General features: G+C 37.5%; 1 protein-coding gene across 2 annotated transcripts; it reads right to left on the bottom strand.

Moving 5' to 3' along the window:
* Window positions 1-1,292: 1,292 nt before the first annotated feature.
* On the bottom strand, window positions 1,293-17,136 carry LOC141597921 (helicase-like transcription factor CHR28). Of its 2 annotated transcripts, XM_074418054.1 has the most exons (13): window positions 16,812-17,108; window positions 16,004-16,085; window positions 15,621-15,865; window positions 15,406-15,543; window positions 14,900-15,252; window positions 11,921-11,992; window positions 11,706-11,780; window positions 10,426-11,413; window positions 8,418-8,548; window positions 6,769-6,990; window positions 4,197-4,745; window positions 3,224-3,433; window positions 1,293-1,888 (listed from the first exon to the last, which is right to left on the bottom strand). In XM_074418054.1, coding segments are annotated over exons 2-13 (3,102 nt in total). In that variant the 5' UTR covers window positions 16,006-16,085; window positions 16,812-17,108; the 3' UTR covers window positions 1,293-1,771. The 2 variants fall into 2 exon arrangements, with proteins under 2 accessions (XP_074274155.1, XP_074274154.1); XM_074418053.1 differs by lacking the exon at window positions 16,004-16,085 and having other exon boundaries at window positions 16,812-17,136.
* Window positions 17,137-18,167: the final 1,031 nt, after the last annotated feature.

Below are 18,167 nucleotides of genomic sequence, written 5' to 3' on the forward strand. Positions count from 1 at the left end.
TAAGAAGCCATGTCAGACAATATTACTTAGCCAGCTCGAAAGGCAACCCAAACATGTTATCTTCTCTGTCACATTTAATTCCATTGCTGCCTCCTAACCATTCTTGATAACCTCTTTACATTCTGGATCCGAGAGCCAAAAAATCTCAAATTTGGAAAAAAAAAAATTCCAACACTAGCCGTCAACTTGAGTATCGTCTTTAGGTATTATAGCTACATGCCCTAGGAAAACAGATTAACCCAACCTGATGTAGCCGGTCCACGATCAAGGCATTCTCGAATAACTTGTCTCTCGATACGACCCTCCTGCCATGTAAATTTGTTGCCATGAAAGTCCAGGTCATAGAGAGCGCAGTCATATAAATACTTGTCTCAATTTGTTTGTATTATATACCTTTCTTGTGCGTAATATTTGCCAAGAAGGTTAGACTATTATAGGAACGGTAATTATCAATCCAACAGTCGAAAAAAAAAAAACAACGCTTTGTTCCTTTTCAAATGTTCTTCCTTATTACGAGAAATATTACTACTTCCGGTTATCTTTTACTCAAAAAATATTGTGAAAAATACAACTGTCCCCTGAAGCGATTATGATCTATGAACGTCTCTTCTCACAATCTTTGTGCCAAATTTGTAAAGCAAGAAGATTTTCCTCTTCAATTTCTACCAACAGATTGTTTTAAAAGTTGCTTTCAATAAAAAATAAACATCTTTTGTACTTGAAATACCTCCGAGTAGCAGCTTCGCCGCGAGAAAACTCACACGAGACTTTTTAGAGAGAGAAACTTTAAGACTTATTAGCTAGGTTATGGCAAGCACCAAGCTTTTTCTATTTATAGTACAACCTAAAGGGCGAAGTTTTAAAAAGGAAACTTGATGTTAAGAAAGGTAAGAGCGAAGTTTTAAAAAGGATTTAAAACGCAGGAGTAGTTACATAATAATCTAAACTGAATTTTTGATGTCCTCAACGAATGCTCAATAGGGCTTCATCGGAAAAAACTGAATTTTCTACACGTAAGCAAATTTCTGGTTAATGGTGCCCTAATCAGAATATTAATTCAATAGTTTCATGAAAGACCCGTCATACAGAGTGAGACGGTCATTTTATATATACAATACTCATTCATTAACCAACAAAGGGACCGTCACACAGGAGAATACCATCTCCTATAACGTGTGTATTAATAAGGATATTGGTCGATCAAATGGTCCAACAGCTGGAAAGCAAGACGGCTCCGTACAACAAAATCCCAAAACAAGGGCACAACTCGAGAGTTGCTGCCTTGTTGCCTCTTGTGTTAACATGAAAACGGATGTGCACAAATGTCCAACACCTTGGAGAAGCTCTACAAGAGCGCCATTGCCCCACTCAGGCGACTCGGCAACCTAAATGTACAGTGTCTTGAAACACCATGAATACTATTGTACAAATAGCGCATCTGGTAATCCATTTGTCAGTTAAGTGAGCTTAACAAAGCTAAACTAGCTACTAAAATTAGTTCTTACCTGATTCAGATATTTACATATAAGAATCCTAACCTTTCCTGGCCCAAACATCCTGGCGGCGTCAACAAAAAAAATTGATTAAAATAAGTAGAATCAAGCCTAAACTAAAAGTGCCACCTAACATAGTTCAGAGATGACGGGGCAGAAAAAATGACGGCCTGCTCCACTGCACATTCGCAAGACTCCCTAACTATATTCACATACGCAACCAAAAATGGGCAACCTTGGGAAGGGGGTCGATTAAAGTAGGGAGTCATGTTAAGGTGCTACAAAACACGACTTCCCAAAAATAGATATTTGAGATCGTCAATTGTGAGACGAGCACCAGAACCACCAACGTGGTCCTCACCAAATGCTGATGCCACCATTTTCCTCTTCTCTTCCTGCACACATGCATAAAGTCGTGAATCCCAGGTGCAACAAATACTGCTTCCCTACCAACAAAGAAGCGAATCGAAAATGTTTTCGGTAAACCATGAAAGATTTAGGAAGACAAATGGCGGCTATCATAGCATACCTGAAGAGCTGGGATACAGCCCTCAGAAGTTATATGAAATCAAGAAAAGATTCCGCACGAAAATGAAAAAAAAATGCTAGTTATCTATATTCCTCTTGCTACTCTATCAGGATATCTCTGAGACCCACAACCATCCATTTTAAGAGGGTACTTTCACATCAATGCAGGTCAACATAACTGTCAGAAGCCATGTTACTCGGGAGAGAAAAGTTAAAGCTGTCTGCAATAAGAAACTAAGGCCTAGACTAATGTCCTTGCAGTTCTAACTTATCATGTTTGAGATAACTGCATCGTAAAAGGGAAAAGGGAGGGTTGTTCAAAAAGGGATAGAGGGACAGGGAGCGAAGGTCGAGGCAGTGCCATAGGAGTAGGTCGTGGCGGACTGGTGGTACGAATGATGGTGAGTATGGTGGAGGGAGGTGGGTAGTGGGCTGTTGAGGTGGTGATGATGGAGAAGCAGGTGTGGAGTGGATGGAAGTAGGGTGTAGTTATGAAGGTGGAGTTAAGTGGTAATATGAAAATTAGAACCAACAAATTATAGTTTTATTGTAATGTGTAGAGTTAAGCAATGATAAGTAGGTGTTTTAATCTCTTAATCCTGCCAAATAAGAAAAGTTCTCTAATGGGAGAAACAAATATAAATGTCCCTAAAAGGAATATGGAAGAAACAAAAATAAATGGAGGGAGTACTTTTATTTAAGCTCGTTGCTTTTGTAATGTACCGGGTCAAGGTGATTGGCATTTGGCACTCTTCAATACAACAACAACAAAGCCTTAATCCCAAAATGATTTGGCACTCTTCAATGAGTACGGAAAACCCTATCCCGTCATTCATTGTAATTTACTGGTTTTCATAGTCATTCTCTTGTCTAGAAAGAATTCTGGTTTGATGTTTCTGGCTTGATATCTGGTTTTTTAGTGGAAAAGGGTGCCGACAGCCGAGAGAAGAAAGGTAATTCCTAGACATTCTAGTTTCCTGGCATAAATATCCATCTATATAATAAATTGTTTTTAAAATATATTAGGTGCAGCAAGAACTCCCTTCCCTCAATACAACATCCAACTGAAAATTGTTTCAGCAGTGACGTGAAGTTGTGGGCTAAAGCCTCGTGCGTGACTAGGAGCTTGAGATTTTGGGGGAGTTGAGTTTTGAGTGTTGATTAATTAAAGGATTTTTAGTTGTTGGGTTATCTTAGCATACCTGCAGAGCTAGGATTCGATCCTCGACAGTATCTTTAATAGTAATCCTTGACACTGTAACAGGGCGAGTTTGGCCAATACGATGTGCTCGATCAATAGCTTGGTCTTCCGTTGTTGGATTCCACCAAAGATCTAAAAGGATAACATGGCATGCCGCAACCATGTTCAAACCAAGGTTTCCAGCTTTTAAAGACATCACCATAACAATAACCTACATGAAACCCAAACAATTAGAACTGCACAAACAAGACGCCAAGAGATGCACCTCAAGTGCTGCAGCAACAATAGCATTGTTCAAGTGCCTCAATAGCTACTGAAAATGTTGGACTAAGGATGGTCGGATGTAGGCATTCCTACGCTTGTGGTAACAGCATAGAGGATATTTTTAAATGACCCATAAAAAAAGCGTTGAGAATAGCATCAAATGATTGTTATTTGACAGCAATAACAAGAAGCACATCAGTCTACTGAGCCATTCTGTTTTGTTCAATCAAAATCCGGTACCAAGAACCAAGGAACATATAATGAGCCAATGGCTCCATTTGAAAAGGAAATTCATTACTGTACAGATGGGCACTCAAGCTGATCCAGCCAATTAGAATCTCTCTAGAAATTTAAGAAACAATCGACTCATTCCACAAAGAAATTACTGATAAGACAGATTGATGCATATTGCCAAGAAACTATAAACAATTTGTTTTCATCTCCCCATATCTATGATCAATTATTAACAATAAAAGCTATCTGTTGTCATCTTCCCATATTGTGAGTATTAATCAATCAGTTTATCTAACTAAAGCACAAAAACGAGTGGCACCATATATTTCTGAGTGGCATTAGTGGCTTCTGAAAAACTCTGGGTTTTTCTCAGAAGAAGAATCAGGTAATATTCGTTATCAAAAGGGACAGAATGAGCTAACTAAAGCACTCAGAGACATCAAGAATTCAACGAGAACAGAAATTAGGAGGCAAACCTCAGGATCAGAATTGAACTCTCTGACGGCCCTGTCTCTTGCAACCAAACTCATACTACCATCAAGCCTCCTATACTGAATGCAGTGCTGATTTAAAGAATACTCAAATAAGTCCAACATACGAGTCCACTGGGAGAAAACAATGGTTTTTATGGGCCCTTTTGAGGCTGAATTCCCCACATTTTCAGTTCTCACTTGTGCACAGGAGGAATTTGTCACATCTGTGTCTTCTAAATCGTCCAACTCTATACATTGGCTATTTATTTTACTATTAGAAATGAGTATTTCCATCGCAGCCTTGATTTTAGAAGAGCTGTACTCACTACTCAGAATTGAACTCTTGGAACTACTTCCGTTTGAAAAATGGTCATTATAGTCACTTGAAAGACAACTCCTGAGAGTAGCCTCTGAAAATAGAACATCTTCACAAAGCTGCTCCTTGCATCTCTGAACTGGGCACATAGTGTCATCCCCAGTAAGGTAGTCTCCCACACATTGGTAGCAAAAGACATGGCCGCAGATAGTAATGACGGCGTCTTCTGCAGGGTCCTGCAAAGGCATTAGGTGTGCACCACATTAGCTACACTAGATTCTGGCAAACAGAACCAACAAAGTGTCAGCATACACAAACAGTCATCACGGCAGGTACAGTGCCTGACCCCTAGATGATACTCCTGAGGCCCTGATTGAAGAGTTAAGCTAAGCTAAATTGGCAAGGACTTAGCTCAGTCAGGTAGTCATTGTCAAATACTTATAATTAATCAACTTAGGTATCATTGTGTTAAAAAAATTTACAACTCAACCTATAACCATCATGTAATCAGTGACGACTGACGAGGCTATGCTTAGGCAAAAGTGGGCCATGACCTGAGTCATATTTACCTAAAATAAGCAATAGATACTTATCAGCGGTCTGCAATTGGCATAATGGTTAACATGATGTTTAGTCAAGTGATTCCCTTTGGTCTTGTAGGTCCCGTGCAAAACAATTTCAAGCAGGGTTTAGAGAAATGTGGTTTTAAATAAACTAAAAAGGGAAATCCTTATGCTGCTTATATATCTCTTCATTCATTTATAGTACTGAAAACTTAATTCATCAATAAAAAAGTCCCAATTTCTTTTTCAATATCAATTTTAGTGTCAACAATAACTGTCAGTAAAATGACCATTTCACAACTTTAGTCTCGCGTTCTAACTTTCTATAAGATCGTCTTACAGCAGACTAATTGTTAATTTTTTCTCTTATTTTTGTAATTGCATATGGACCGAAAAAAAAACTTTATAAAATATTGTCATTTTTTTTTGAAAGAATTGAATGTATAACAAAATAATCAAACAAAAATAAGTACTTCGTATTAATTTAAGGATCTGTCAGTTCTCTGAGGACAGTTCTCTGAGGACAGAGGATGGATATCGATCGATATAGGAAGTCGGTATGACCAAAACCAACTTTGGTGAGTTGAGGGTAAACAGTTTCCCGCTTCGATGACCAAGGGTCTGTGTATTTTCCCACTTTAGCAAATGACTGGTAAAACTTTGTTAACTTCTGTAAAACGTAGTGACGTTTTAATACAGAAGTGTAAAAACAAACAATACATAGAACTGAAGTAATTTCCACATAAACTTTCAAAAAATTACTATATTACTACAAGAAACTATTGTGATAGGAATATGTTGAAAGTTGAAACCACGGGTTACCAAAACAGATTTAGTGAAACCTCCAGGCACTGAAGGAAAGCAGATTTTTTCCATCATGCATCTACCAAAAGGTTTTTTCTGACAAGGATATTTGTTTGCCACAGGCCAATATCACAGGAAAAAAAACACATGTCAAGAAAATTTGTGATTTGTTTGGCACAGCTTAATATTACAATCAAAGCACACAACTAACAATTGACAAACAGCCAAAGGGTGTACACAATAGTAAAGCAAAAGGGACCAACGTCCACTAAATTGATTACCATAATTAACAAAGTATAGAAAGTGTTGCTGGGCTTTACAAGCATCTTAACTCAAGCACAACATACCCAGAAGACTTTTCATGTCCATCTTAACATGATGTAAGGTGCAGAGTCTCTTTTTCTTTCCTGCTGTCTAATCCGTATCATGTATTGAGACTCCATGCCCAAACATCTTGTGTACGGTCCACAGTCCATCTGGTTTGGTCCAAGACCAGACCGGAGAACGAAATAACTAACGAAATAACATAAACAGGATGACCGTGGACTGGACCAAATGTAGTATAGTCCGGTCTGGTTTGGAACAAATTGTGCGGCTTGGTTTGGTCTTCGCTCCACACTATGAGCGAACAACCTTAATTTAGATGAGTTTAGAGTTGGTTTCATATATAAGTAGTCGTCTAGGTTACGTATTGGGATCTATGTTTAGTGACTCGATTCGGTTAAGGCCCAAAAGAAGACGAGTAAAAGTAACACAGCAGTTTATGTACAACAGCAACCCAACGCGATCACTACATAAGTTGGATTTAAGGGGGTAGTTTGTGACAGTCTTTGATAGAGTCAATCAAGCAAAAAGAAATGAAAGGAGCAAAATGCTTGTAGGGAGAACATACGCTGCAAATCCTGCAAATTGCAGACGGTGCTTCCAAGCGATCTACCAGTTGCAATAATGTCTTTCTAGGGAGCTTCGCAGCCTTCTCCATGCTTGTTCTTCTAGCAGGTTCTGCATTAAAACCCTTAACAAGAAGTGGGTGATCACACGCCTGCCGAAGGCGCAAAATCATGAGAAGAATGTTGGCATAATTTTGATTCACTGTGCCAGCAGCAGCATAAGCCTGTAAGGTAAATTTCACACTTTAGAACCTATAAATATATAACAATCACCTCAAAAAAAAAAATTACTCAAAGAAGACTGTCAGAATACAGAAACTAGGCAGCTGTAGCATTCTCACTAGTCGTTACAGCTAGTATTTCAAAAATAACTGAATGTGGCTTGGACCATTTTAGAATATACTCCCTCGTTTTTTGAACATTGCTTGACTTTTATGTAAGATGTTTTTAACCATCTTTTGTCAATTTCCACTCCCAATTTAGATTAAGAGCTGTGATTTTATATTCTCACAGAAGGTATAACAAAACCCTAAGATGACTTTAGTTTACTCTTTAATCTTCATGTAAAGAGCAAGAGATATAATCACATTAAAAAAAAATTACAGTGTGCAAGCAAAAAAAAATGTTATATAAGAACATAGAGAAACTATATCCGTATCACTGGCAAGTTGTTATATGCTGATTATCATCAACTCTCATGAGTCATGACAGTAGATAGTGAAGAGCAGTAAGTGGAGGTAGCTTCAAAAAAAAAAAATAGTACTCCCTCCCTTCAAATCCAACTTGCCCATTTTCCTTTTTGGTCCATTCAAATCAGTGTCCCATTTCCTTTTTTGGCAACAAATATCCCCATGTGGTACTAATTACTTTCATGAAACTACGAAATATGCCATTGATTAATGTTCATTTATCTTTTAACCCACCCCTACTTAAAAACTAAATCAAAGCTAAACCCTCTCCCAGATACAAAATTGTGAGATTTCTGACTCCCGTCAGCCGCAAATTAAACCTCAACCCCTTTCTCAGCCACCATAACCTCTTTATCCACCACCACCACTACACCCTAGCTGAACCAACTACCCCCACCCACATAACTGACCCCAGTGGACCACCAACCCACGGAAACCAGAACCAGATGATCCCACTCAAACGATGCCCACAACCAGCAGATCACCACCAGAACCGCATTAGACACTGATCCAGAGCTCAACCATAAAAAATTGGCCCGGATCTTGCCTCTCTACATTCTATTACGTCCAGATCTGCGTCCCTCCCCTCATTTTCCTCAGATGAGGGGTAAGTTTTAAGGCAGTGTAAATAATTGTGGTGGTAGTGATGGTGGTGGTTGTTGTGGGGGAGGGACAATGATGGCATCGACAATAATGGTGGATTGGTAATGAGTTGATGATGGTGGGCCGACATGACGATACTGAGTTTATCTGGTACGGCGGTGCCGAAGAGCCTGGTGGTGACGTTGGCAAGCAGACGACGATGTGATTGGGCTGTGGTAAAGAGCTTGGTGGTGATGTTGCCCACCGTTGATGGTGGTTTATTAAAAAATGAGCAAAAAGAAAATGGGTAACTTGGTATTGAATGGAGGAAGAAGCAACTAAATGCAAAATGCGACATAGCAATTTAAAAAAACAAAAACCTTAAACTGTGAACGAGATTCCGCTTCTAGTTTTGCATAAAAGGTCCGCTCCTCAATGGTAAAGTTCACAGTCTTCATGTTTATAAATTTTGGAGGTAGGCATATAATGGGCTCCCCATCAAGTAATGTATCTGCGCAATGAAGATATGTGAGCACTATAATCACACATGAAGAGAAAACAAACCCATCGAGATAAAACAAAATTAACAAAAGCTGAAACATATCAAACAATACATATGTTGAAGAAAAACCCACATAGTAAATCTACAAACTTGACAAGCATATCTCGTATATGTAACACAGCTAACACAGAATATCAGTATAAACACAGCAGCATATTTATGACCATAATTGATTGTAATCAGAGGCTCAGATGTCTTTCGATTTGATTGCACATTTTGGACTTCTACAAAAGGTACTACACTCTCATAGAGTCAAACATAACTACAAAAATAGTCTTCCCGAATCTTGGAAATTGGCAAAACTGGAAGTGAGTGAAAGTGTGAGACTCCCTCTGTCATATTTGGTAGTTTACATTTTTTTAAACAGTTTTTAGGTAAAAAAAATAGACCAACTTCACCCTCAACAAAACAGTCATTCCCCACCACCATAGTCACTCTTTCTCCAACCCCATTCCACTCTGCAGTTTGCTTCCACTGCCACTATCATCAGCCCACTCCTGGTCAAAGTCTTACTCTCTCCTCCTTGCAACACGCAAACGTCTTTCTATCTCCCCTGAAACTGTCTATATCACTTTCCTTTCAATCTCCGACTGCCTTCTCTCAGACTCACACCTCATCCTGGGTTCGCGGACATGGCCAGGGTTGGGGTCACAAGAGTAGGTTGGGCTGGCTTTGCAAGGAGAGCATAAGACAGAGGTTTGGCTATGCAAGGATTCACTGTGTTTGAACTTAGAAAGGGAAACATTGGTGAAGAGCAACTGGAACGAAATAGGGAAGGTTAATTATAGAGATCCCGACTTGCGGGGAGACAGGAAAATGTGCGGCCAGCTATGATCTAGGTTATGTATTGCATGGGTGGATCAACCTAGGATATAAAATGGTTGTGTTGGGTCGGCTGCAGCTAGGGTCGTCTGCTGATAGCAATGAGATGTAGTGTAGAAGTTAGCATTGGTGGTGGAGTTGGGGTTTGGGATGTCTGTGGTGTAGTGTGGTGTGGATTGGTGTAACTTGAAGGGGGTGAGGAGACAAGAAATGGGGGGAGGGGTAAATGAGCAAAGACTCTAAGGTATAATGCCACATCCCCCTTATACTAAAAGAATAAGAGATCCTAAAATTTTCCCGCCTAAATGAATTAGGCTATAATTGGGTTTTGGGTTTCATTTTATCATGTTTATAACTGGGCCATATTGATTTAATTCCATACAATAAATAATTTTCTGTCATTTAAAAAAGGGATAATATTTTTTCAACATGCATAGAAAAATTAATAGAATATTCTTATTTTGTTACATAAATGAAATTGCACTTACTATACGTATGATGTGATAGAAATATTTTTCGACTATTATTTATATAAATAAACATGATACAAACGTACTACAAGTTAAGAGTATAAAAACGAAAATTTACGTATAATATCTATTTTTATTACACTTTAACTTAATATCTACATTTATTTCATAATATGTAAAACATTTAAATATTGGTTAATTTTACAATTTAACAATGTTGAACCTTCTCTTTTCCCCTCTTAATACAAAATATTATTAATAGTAAATTTCATAATTAAATTTTAAGGGAGGTTAAATACCAGTAATTTAATTATTAAATTTTCTAACATCCCTATCTAAAAAACCGCGCAAATGCGCGGGATCTATACTAGTAAAAATGTAAAAAGTTACTTGGAACGGCCTAAAATGGAATAGGTCGACAATCAAATGGAGATGGGATATCTAAATTTCAAAACAAGTAGCTAACAACAAGGACTCAGAACCCATAAGCACTTAACATTAGGGTGCAAAGAATCGATTGCCCACACAGCTTACCTTTTGTGCGACGGAGAAGTAAAGTCTTCAGTACAGCTTGAAGTTTCTTGTATCCCATAATAGGATCTCTGGAGATCGGAAATTTTATCTTTTCACAAAATATTTTGTAATTTGAATACATTTCATGTCGAAGAAATCTGAAGTAACTGTACAGTTCATCAATAGAATTCTGAATTGGAGTTCCAGATAGACACCACCTTGTTTTTGCTCTAAGTCCACAGCAAGCTCTAGCCGTTTGGGTTCTATGGTTTTTGATTGTTTGGGCTTCATCTAATACAACTCTAAACCAAGTCACTCTGGCAAGGGCACCAGATTCGCTATAAAATGAGCTATCATCTAGTTTTTTGCCTTTTTTTCCTTTTTTGCCTGAGGTAGATGGATGTTTCCTTTTCTTGGTAGAAAATTCAGGTGAAATTCCAGCCCTTTCCCCAAATTTTAGCTCGCCATCATCCTCATCAACTATCGGCTGTTTAGGAACCTCGTTACTGACTATAGCATATGTGGTAAGCACGACATCATACTTAGCCAGCTCCAGAGGTTCCTTTGTCCTATTGCCACCATGGTACAACAAAACAGAGAGTTTTCCTTCCTCTGCAACTTTGTCGTCCAACTCTCTAGCCCACTGCCTCAAAACAGTTGCTGGGCACACTATCAATGTACCTGCAGCAGGCCTCTTCCTTGAGAATGTCTGGCGTGAAGAGCTAGCACTTGAACTACATTTTGGGGGATCCAACTCCTTAGTAACTGGGGCATTTCTATTATCATCATCGTCGTCATCGTCATCCAGATTCAAAGTTTCAGGTTGATTATTGCAAGTTTTCACTAAATTGCAATTTGCATCATCGATTTTCTTCCCCTTGTCATCGTCATCATCATCCAAATCCAATGCTTCGGCATTTTTATTGTCAATCTTTTCTGACTGAAACTTCATCTGCAAGTTCCTCAGCTTTTGTACAAGTGCAATAGTCGATATAGTTTTACCAAGTCCCTGAAAAAGACTCAAAACTGAATATGTTACCAAATTGCGCGGAGAGAGATAATCAAACACAAGAGACACAACCACTTAAGGAAAACATCTCATAGGATGCTCCAAGAACATTAAATCACCTAGAAAGGCACATAACCAACAAAAATGGACCCTTAATACCCAATTGACTTGGGGTCGGCTAACAAAAGGCATAACTTGCACAGCTGCACATAACCGTTTACAAAAAGAATTTCACATCAATCATTAACATTCAGGCACATGCACGCCAAAACAATATAAGAGAGGCTGAGACCTGATCATCTGCAAGAATACCACCCAAGCAATGCACTGTAGACTCCTTTTGAACCATCCAACAGAGTGCGATTTTCTGTTAACAAAAAATATGGTGCCCCTAAGCAAGATAGTATACTCATGTGCAGATGTTTACTATAAAAGCACCTCGATACCAAATAAGTCGTGAATTTCAGAGCTTTAAAATTAAACGGGATTAAAGTAACCAAAACAAACCTGGTGTCTCAAAAGAGAGATAGATAAAACACCTTCAGGGAGGTCAAGTTCTTTTTTGGGCTGGCTAAGGTCCTGCATGTAACCACAGATGACCATCAAACACAGAACTTGGTAATACTTTAATACATTGGCTCAGTCAAATAGCATCACGCAAATTACTTTCAGAAGTTTTGGGACTTTCAACTGCAGAGGTTCTTTGCAAGGCTTGACATAGCCTACAAGAACACATGATAGGCCAGTCCCACACTCCTACCCAAGTTTTAGCTTCAGCTATAGAAAGGTAATGTCATGCTGTATAACCTGCATTAGCCCTTTCAAGACAGGTAGGTAGCTGGAGCATAGTCATCAGGCCAGATAAATTTTACAGATTGAAGGTTCAAAACAAAGGGGGAGAAAAGAAATGAGAGAGATAAGAGACACATTCTTCGAAAAAAGAGCACTAAAACAGAGAAGAGTGAAATATCCCATGTGCTACACAAGCTCTGTTTGCCAGATTCGTAGTATTCCCCGTACAAAAATGCAATCTATCAATACTATATATTAATTCTAGAAACCAAGGGACTTCAATGTAATTAAAGAAATCTATACAAATTAATTATACTATATAGTTTTAAATCGATAGCACCGTGTAATGAACCTAATAAAGGGACCTCAATGTAAATATTACTCCCTCCCATTCACAATAAACCTCCCTATTTCCTTTTTCGTTTATTCACAATAACCTCCGTATTTTCTTTTTTGGTAAGTGTTTGTGTGGTCCAAATTTAATTGTATGGTGGGGTAGTATATTTGTGTGGTCCAAATTTAATTATATGGTGGGGTAGTGTGTTTCCTTAATTTTTGTGCCAAAATGAAATGGGAGGTTTATTGTGAATGGGAGGGAGTATATAGTTTTGGTTAAAAGTATAATATAAGGATGCCTTGATAAAGAATATTTATGGAAATACATTAAATTAAAGTAATTAAATTTAGAAAACACAAGAATATAGTGATTTTCCTCAAAATTAACATGCCCCACTTATGTAATTAATTAGTATCATCATATAATTATACATTAAATTAAATGTAGTAAAAGAGATTAATAAAATTAACGGTATTAATGTGGGAGTAGAGACAGTTATAATAATGATAGTGGGAGTAGTGAAAGTAACTACGAATGTAGTGAAAGTAATAGTGGTAACAATGAGAAAAAGTATGAACAATTAAATAACCAATCGACTCAAGGAAATATTTTATTTATTGAAATATAGGCCGGATAAAATTAACGGGAATAATGAATTTAACAAAAAAATAGAAGAATTAGTAAAAGAAACAATAGTAACCACGGGAGTAGGGAACATAATGATATTAAGAAAGAATGTTGTGAAAGTAATAATATTAATAGCGGGGTAGTGAACGTGTCTCATAATTTGAAAATAAATTTTACATTTCATCATAATTACAAGATATGTTGTAGAAAAATATATTACAAATAGTAAACGTGTGAGTTAGACAACTCCAACATAGTTTATTTCATTGAAAATAAAATTTAACGGTAAATAGAGGTAGCCCGGGCGAAGCCGGACACCAAACCTAGTTCACTCTTAATAGAGTATCCAATATGCTAGGAGTATTACAATAAATATAACAAGCGGATTCATAGTTATTACGGGTGATTTTTGAAGACTAAAATACAAAATAAATGCCTGAAAAATTAACTTAATTAATAGAGAATCATAATAATTTAATCCTACCACAAACCCTTACATTTTGACATCATTTTGCCTAATAGTTAGAGCGAATGGATGTTGTCACTCACATTCAGAGAGCAAAATATCTAGGATCCTAGGCAACACTACTTAATATTCATTTGCAGTAACCTAAAAACCTTGACAATTTGGCCGAAAAACGATATCACAACTCATATTTAATAATTAATACCACGACCAAAACTATAAATTTCATAATTTTTCTCGCTATATAAATAACACATAATTTGCTATTTTTTTAACGAATTTAACACAAATTCGTGCAAAATGCAAATCATTGCACGAAATTAAGTAAATCGATTTGTAAACTCTCTGAGTTCGCTAAGTCGCAGGGCAGTTAAGCGGACATGGTTACCAATACATAACCTAAGGACCTTGAAAAATCCTGAGTTGGTAAAGAATTGCTAGTTTAAACTACTACTAGCAGCGTGGCATCAAGTAGGGGTGTTCACCGGTCCAAAACCGGACCGGACCGGATGAACCCGCGGACCGGATAACCACATATCCCAAGACCGCGGACCGGACCGGTTAGAAGGAGACCCGGATAACCACATATCAAGTAGTAGTTAATATGTTTGAGAACTGTGCAAAAGCCATTATTTTTATATTTAAGGGGAATCTTCGTCAATATATACAAGTGCAACTAAACTAGTTGACAAATCAGGTCAAATCAACTAAGATAATGTCTATTTATTCCATTTATTATCAAAGTGGGGTACGATTATACTTATTTGATACAAATGATGTTTTCGTATCTAAGTTATTAATTTGTGATTGATGTGCTTGACCCCATTTTCCATACCCCATGTCCTCAGAAACTCCCACCACTGAACAATTTATAGTTTGAAGCCTTCACTCAAATTTCCCATGATAATAACTTATAAGTAAAAGGGCAGCAATGAAAGACCTCGTGGAAACGGGTAACCGGATAATTGAGCGATCCAAGGTAACACCACTACCCATGGAGAAGCAAAAGACAGCTTTCTGATGGAAAGCTAAGCATATCTCCTGGTTAAGAGAATAATAAAAGTCATGAAAGGTAACGGCCCACCCGACAATAAGCAAAGGACAGCGAAATTTGACCATTTTGCTATTCCCTGAGACTATTTCAAAGTTTGACGATGAACGTCATGAAGAGGCATGAGATTCATTTTCTACGATATAACATAATAGCATCATTTATATTCGGGAAGAGTGACTCAGCTCAATTGACAAGAGATAGACAAACTACCTGTAACGCTGCTTGATATATTACACTTTCATCTCCCGAAACTCTCTCTTCTCCAAACCCCATATTTTGGAGAGGATCATTTGAAACAGCCTTGCCGCGTAATAAAGTGTGGGGAAGAATGCGAGGACGACTACCGTCAAAAGTATGCTGATCATTGAGATTGCCCCGGGAAAAACTGTCTCTTGCAAAGCTCGAAGAGTTTGCCTCACCTAGTGCCACTGGATTGTAAAACCCATCATTGTTTCCACAGCGACTACTACTTAAATTCTCCCAATAATTATTTGGTTTAGAACGTGTTCCAGATGGCTGGAGAGAAGATGGAAGGACCCTCTTATTTGAGTCTTGCTGGTAACCTGCATTACAACATGAAAAGTGTTATTCCAACAAAAAGTCTCATCAATTCTTTTGAACGGAGAACCTACTAATCTTTTTATCCTGAGACAGGACTGAGAATTAAATTTCAATCATGTTACGAAAAAAAATAGCATTCGGATAGCTAATATTACCATAGCTTGCGCTACCCGAAGATTCAGCCTGAGAACGATGGCCAGCGTACAAATTTCTTCCTCTACCAGAACCCGAAGGCGTAAAATTTGCTACTCTATCAGAACCAAAGGAAGGCTTCGGACGTTCCATTTGAAAACCTAGAAAGTAAAGCAGCATGCTGAAACAACCCAAAAAACTGACAGAAAAACACAATTGAAGCTTATTCAGTACTCACCATCATTTCTTGCATTAACATTTTGCGGCTGACGCCAATTAGGCAGCACCCTTGTACTTGAGGCACCAGGTCTAGGTACAACCCCAAGATCTCGAGGTTCAGATCTAACCTCTACTTCATCGTCTTCTGATAAATCAAAATCACTATCTAATGAAGATGAAATCTCGACAATCTCTGTTCCCATGCCGTGCGTGAAGCCTGCTCTTTCACTGATATAAGATACAAGGGCTCGTAGGAGATTTAACCTGCAATAGCCGAAGGGGCACAGCATTTATAGTAATTCAAGAACTCAAGTGCCAGATATCATCACAAAGCAAATTAGCCGATTGTTTAAAACTCAAGATGCATGTACATTCATTAAAGAGAGAAAAATTGACTAGTACATTCAACGAGCCCTGGATTACTATCTCCAGGGTCAGGCAGTCTAGTCTAACAATCTCATTGATGCATTTCCAGCCGAATGTTCTGCATTAAGTAGAGAAGAACATAAACAGTGTAAGAATGTGGGTTTGAAAGGCGGACGTCATTGACTCAACCGGAGTCCCACTAGAATACTAGACATTAGGATATACTAAATCTCTCAAGTCTTAATCCCCCGAAAATATTAGATGCTTAAAACAGCCCTTTGCATGACTAACATTATTTCTCCAAATCATCAACATTTGTCCAATCATTTGTTTGCCTTTTTTATTGTTAGTGACTGGTATTTTAATCAAAAGCAAATAAATGATTGGGACGGAGGGAGTAATAAAGTGCACTTTATTTCTCCAAATCAACTACCATTAAACTTATCATAACTTGTCGCCATTCATTACAAATATATCACCTGAATATCTATAGAAAAACAAAAATCTTTACCCTAACCAGCCAATACGAGGAGATGGGTTTTTTATCTAATCAATTACAATTACGAAAAATCGGTAAATATCGGATCTTCCATAAATTAGAATATACGAAATGATTGCATCACAATTGAGTATATATAAAGTAACATGCACAAACATTACAACAAATTGAGCAGATAAAAAAATAAAAACTGTTTAAAAGATGAAATCTAAAAACCCCAGAAATATTTGAATTTGAATTTGAATATGAAAGATAAAAGGGTAATGCATGAGTGAAATTAAGAAATGGGCATCGAAGATTAGAGATAAAATTAAAGAAATAGTAAAGATTAGGAAAAGGGCTTACCAGAAAATGAAGGATTTGAGGGAAATCGAAGCGCCAGTGGAGAAAAATACTAGGGTTTATTTAATTTAAATTGGGTTTAATAAAATGAAAAAGGGGTGAAAATGGAAAAGCGAGTAAGAGTGAAAGGAGGAGGATTGATGGAGTGCAGAGATTGCAAAACACTAACAGCAACACGGTTTAGTAATTTGGAAGAAAGGGAAGGAAGGAGGAAAGTAGAGCACGAGGTTGAGGTTATAATTTGGTCAGCCTCCTCGTTAACCTACAACAACCACTTCACTTTGAGTTTCATATTCACACAGTCGTACGTCTCTACTCGTGTTTCCCCATTTATCCTTCCCATTCCCTTGCATTTCAAATTTGAGTAGGTCTTTCTGTAACCAGATCCGGTAAAAGTAATCTGACTTGATTGACTGATCTGAAAAGGCTGATCCGAACTACATTACCTGAATGTGATCTGAAATTCGAATTGATCCAACCCGGCCGGAACATGACCTGCGCTTTCTTGACCCGTAACTGACCCGATCCAAAATCACTCAACCCGAAAATGACCAGACAAAACATAGCTCTAATTGAATTGAAAGAACTTGAGATGGCTTTTTCTATCTTATTCATCGACTCGAAAATGACGCGACCCAAAATAACCCGAACCACTTGCCCGAAAATGCTCTGACCAACAAACCCAAAACTTGAAATGTCCTGACCCGCCCGAATTAACCCGAACTGCCCCGACCCAAACCCGACCTGATTGACCCGTTTGTCAGGTCTACTCAAAAGTCAAGATAGATATAAAGAATAAAACGGGTTAAATAATGTACTCCATTTATATAGTTGAGACGAATTTTTTGCTAATCTCAACACATTCAGTTTTTGTCTTATGTATGATACTTAACCCCGTTTTAAATTTAAGACGAATATGTCGGTTCCAAATATTTGTGTTCAAATTTTACGAATCAAACTTATTTTCATTTTAAATATATCTTTTTAAATACGAGTATGTAAATATTATCTTATGAAATCTTTTAGGATGGTATAATTTGAAAACTTTGTACTCCTAGTAGTTTCAGTTCATAGACTATACATCTGAGGTAATATCTCTTTTCTGAGTTTTATTTTAAAGTTTTTGAGCACATTTACTAAAATATTACACTAAAAAAATATAATATTTCTTAAAAACTATATTTATAAATAGTAATATCCTCAGAAAAAATATGTATATGCTCAAAAACTACAAGGACTACCTCAGATGCGTAATCTTTTTTCTCTACTAATTTGTACCCCTCCGTACTCGTCATTTATTTACCTATTCCTTTATCATAATGAGTGTCTAAGAGCATGTTTGGCCTAACTTGTTGAAAA

Source organism: Silene latifolia, chromosome 1, assembly GCF_048544455.1.
Source record: "Silene latifolia isolate original U9 population chromosome 1, ASM4854445v1, whole genome shotgun sequence".
Classification (NCBI taxonomy): domain Eukaryota; kingdom Viridiplantae; phylum Streptophyta; class Magnoliopsida; order Caryophyllales; family Caryophyllaceae; genus Silene; species Silene latifolia.

Coding starts and splice junctions, on each gene's coding strand:
- LOC141597921 (XM_074418054.1), bottom strand. Junction 11,993..14,899: donor TATATCAAGCAGCGTTACAG/GTAGTTTGTCTA, acceptor GGTTACATGCAG/GACCTTAGCCAGCCCAAAAA. Junction 4,746..6,768: donor CAATTTGCAGGATTTGCAGC/GTATGTTCTCCC, acceptor ATGCCTTTGCAG/GACCCTGCAGAAGACGCCGT.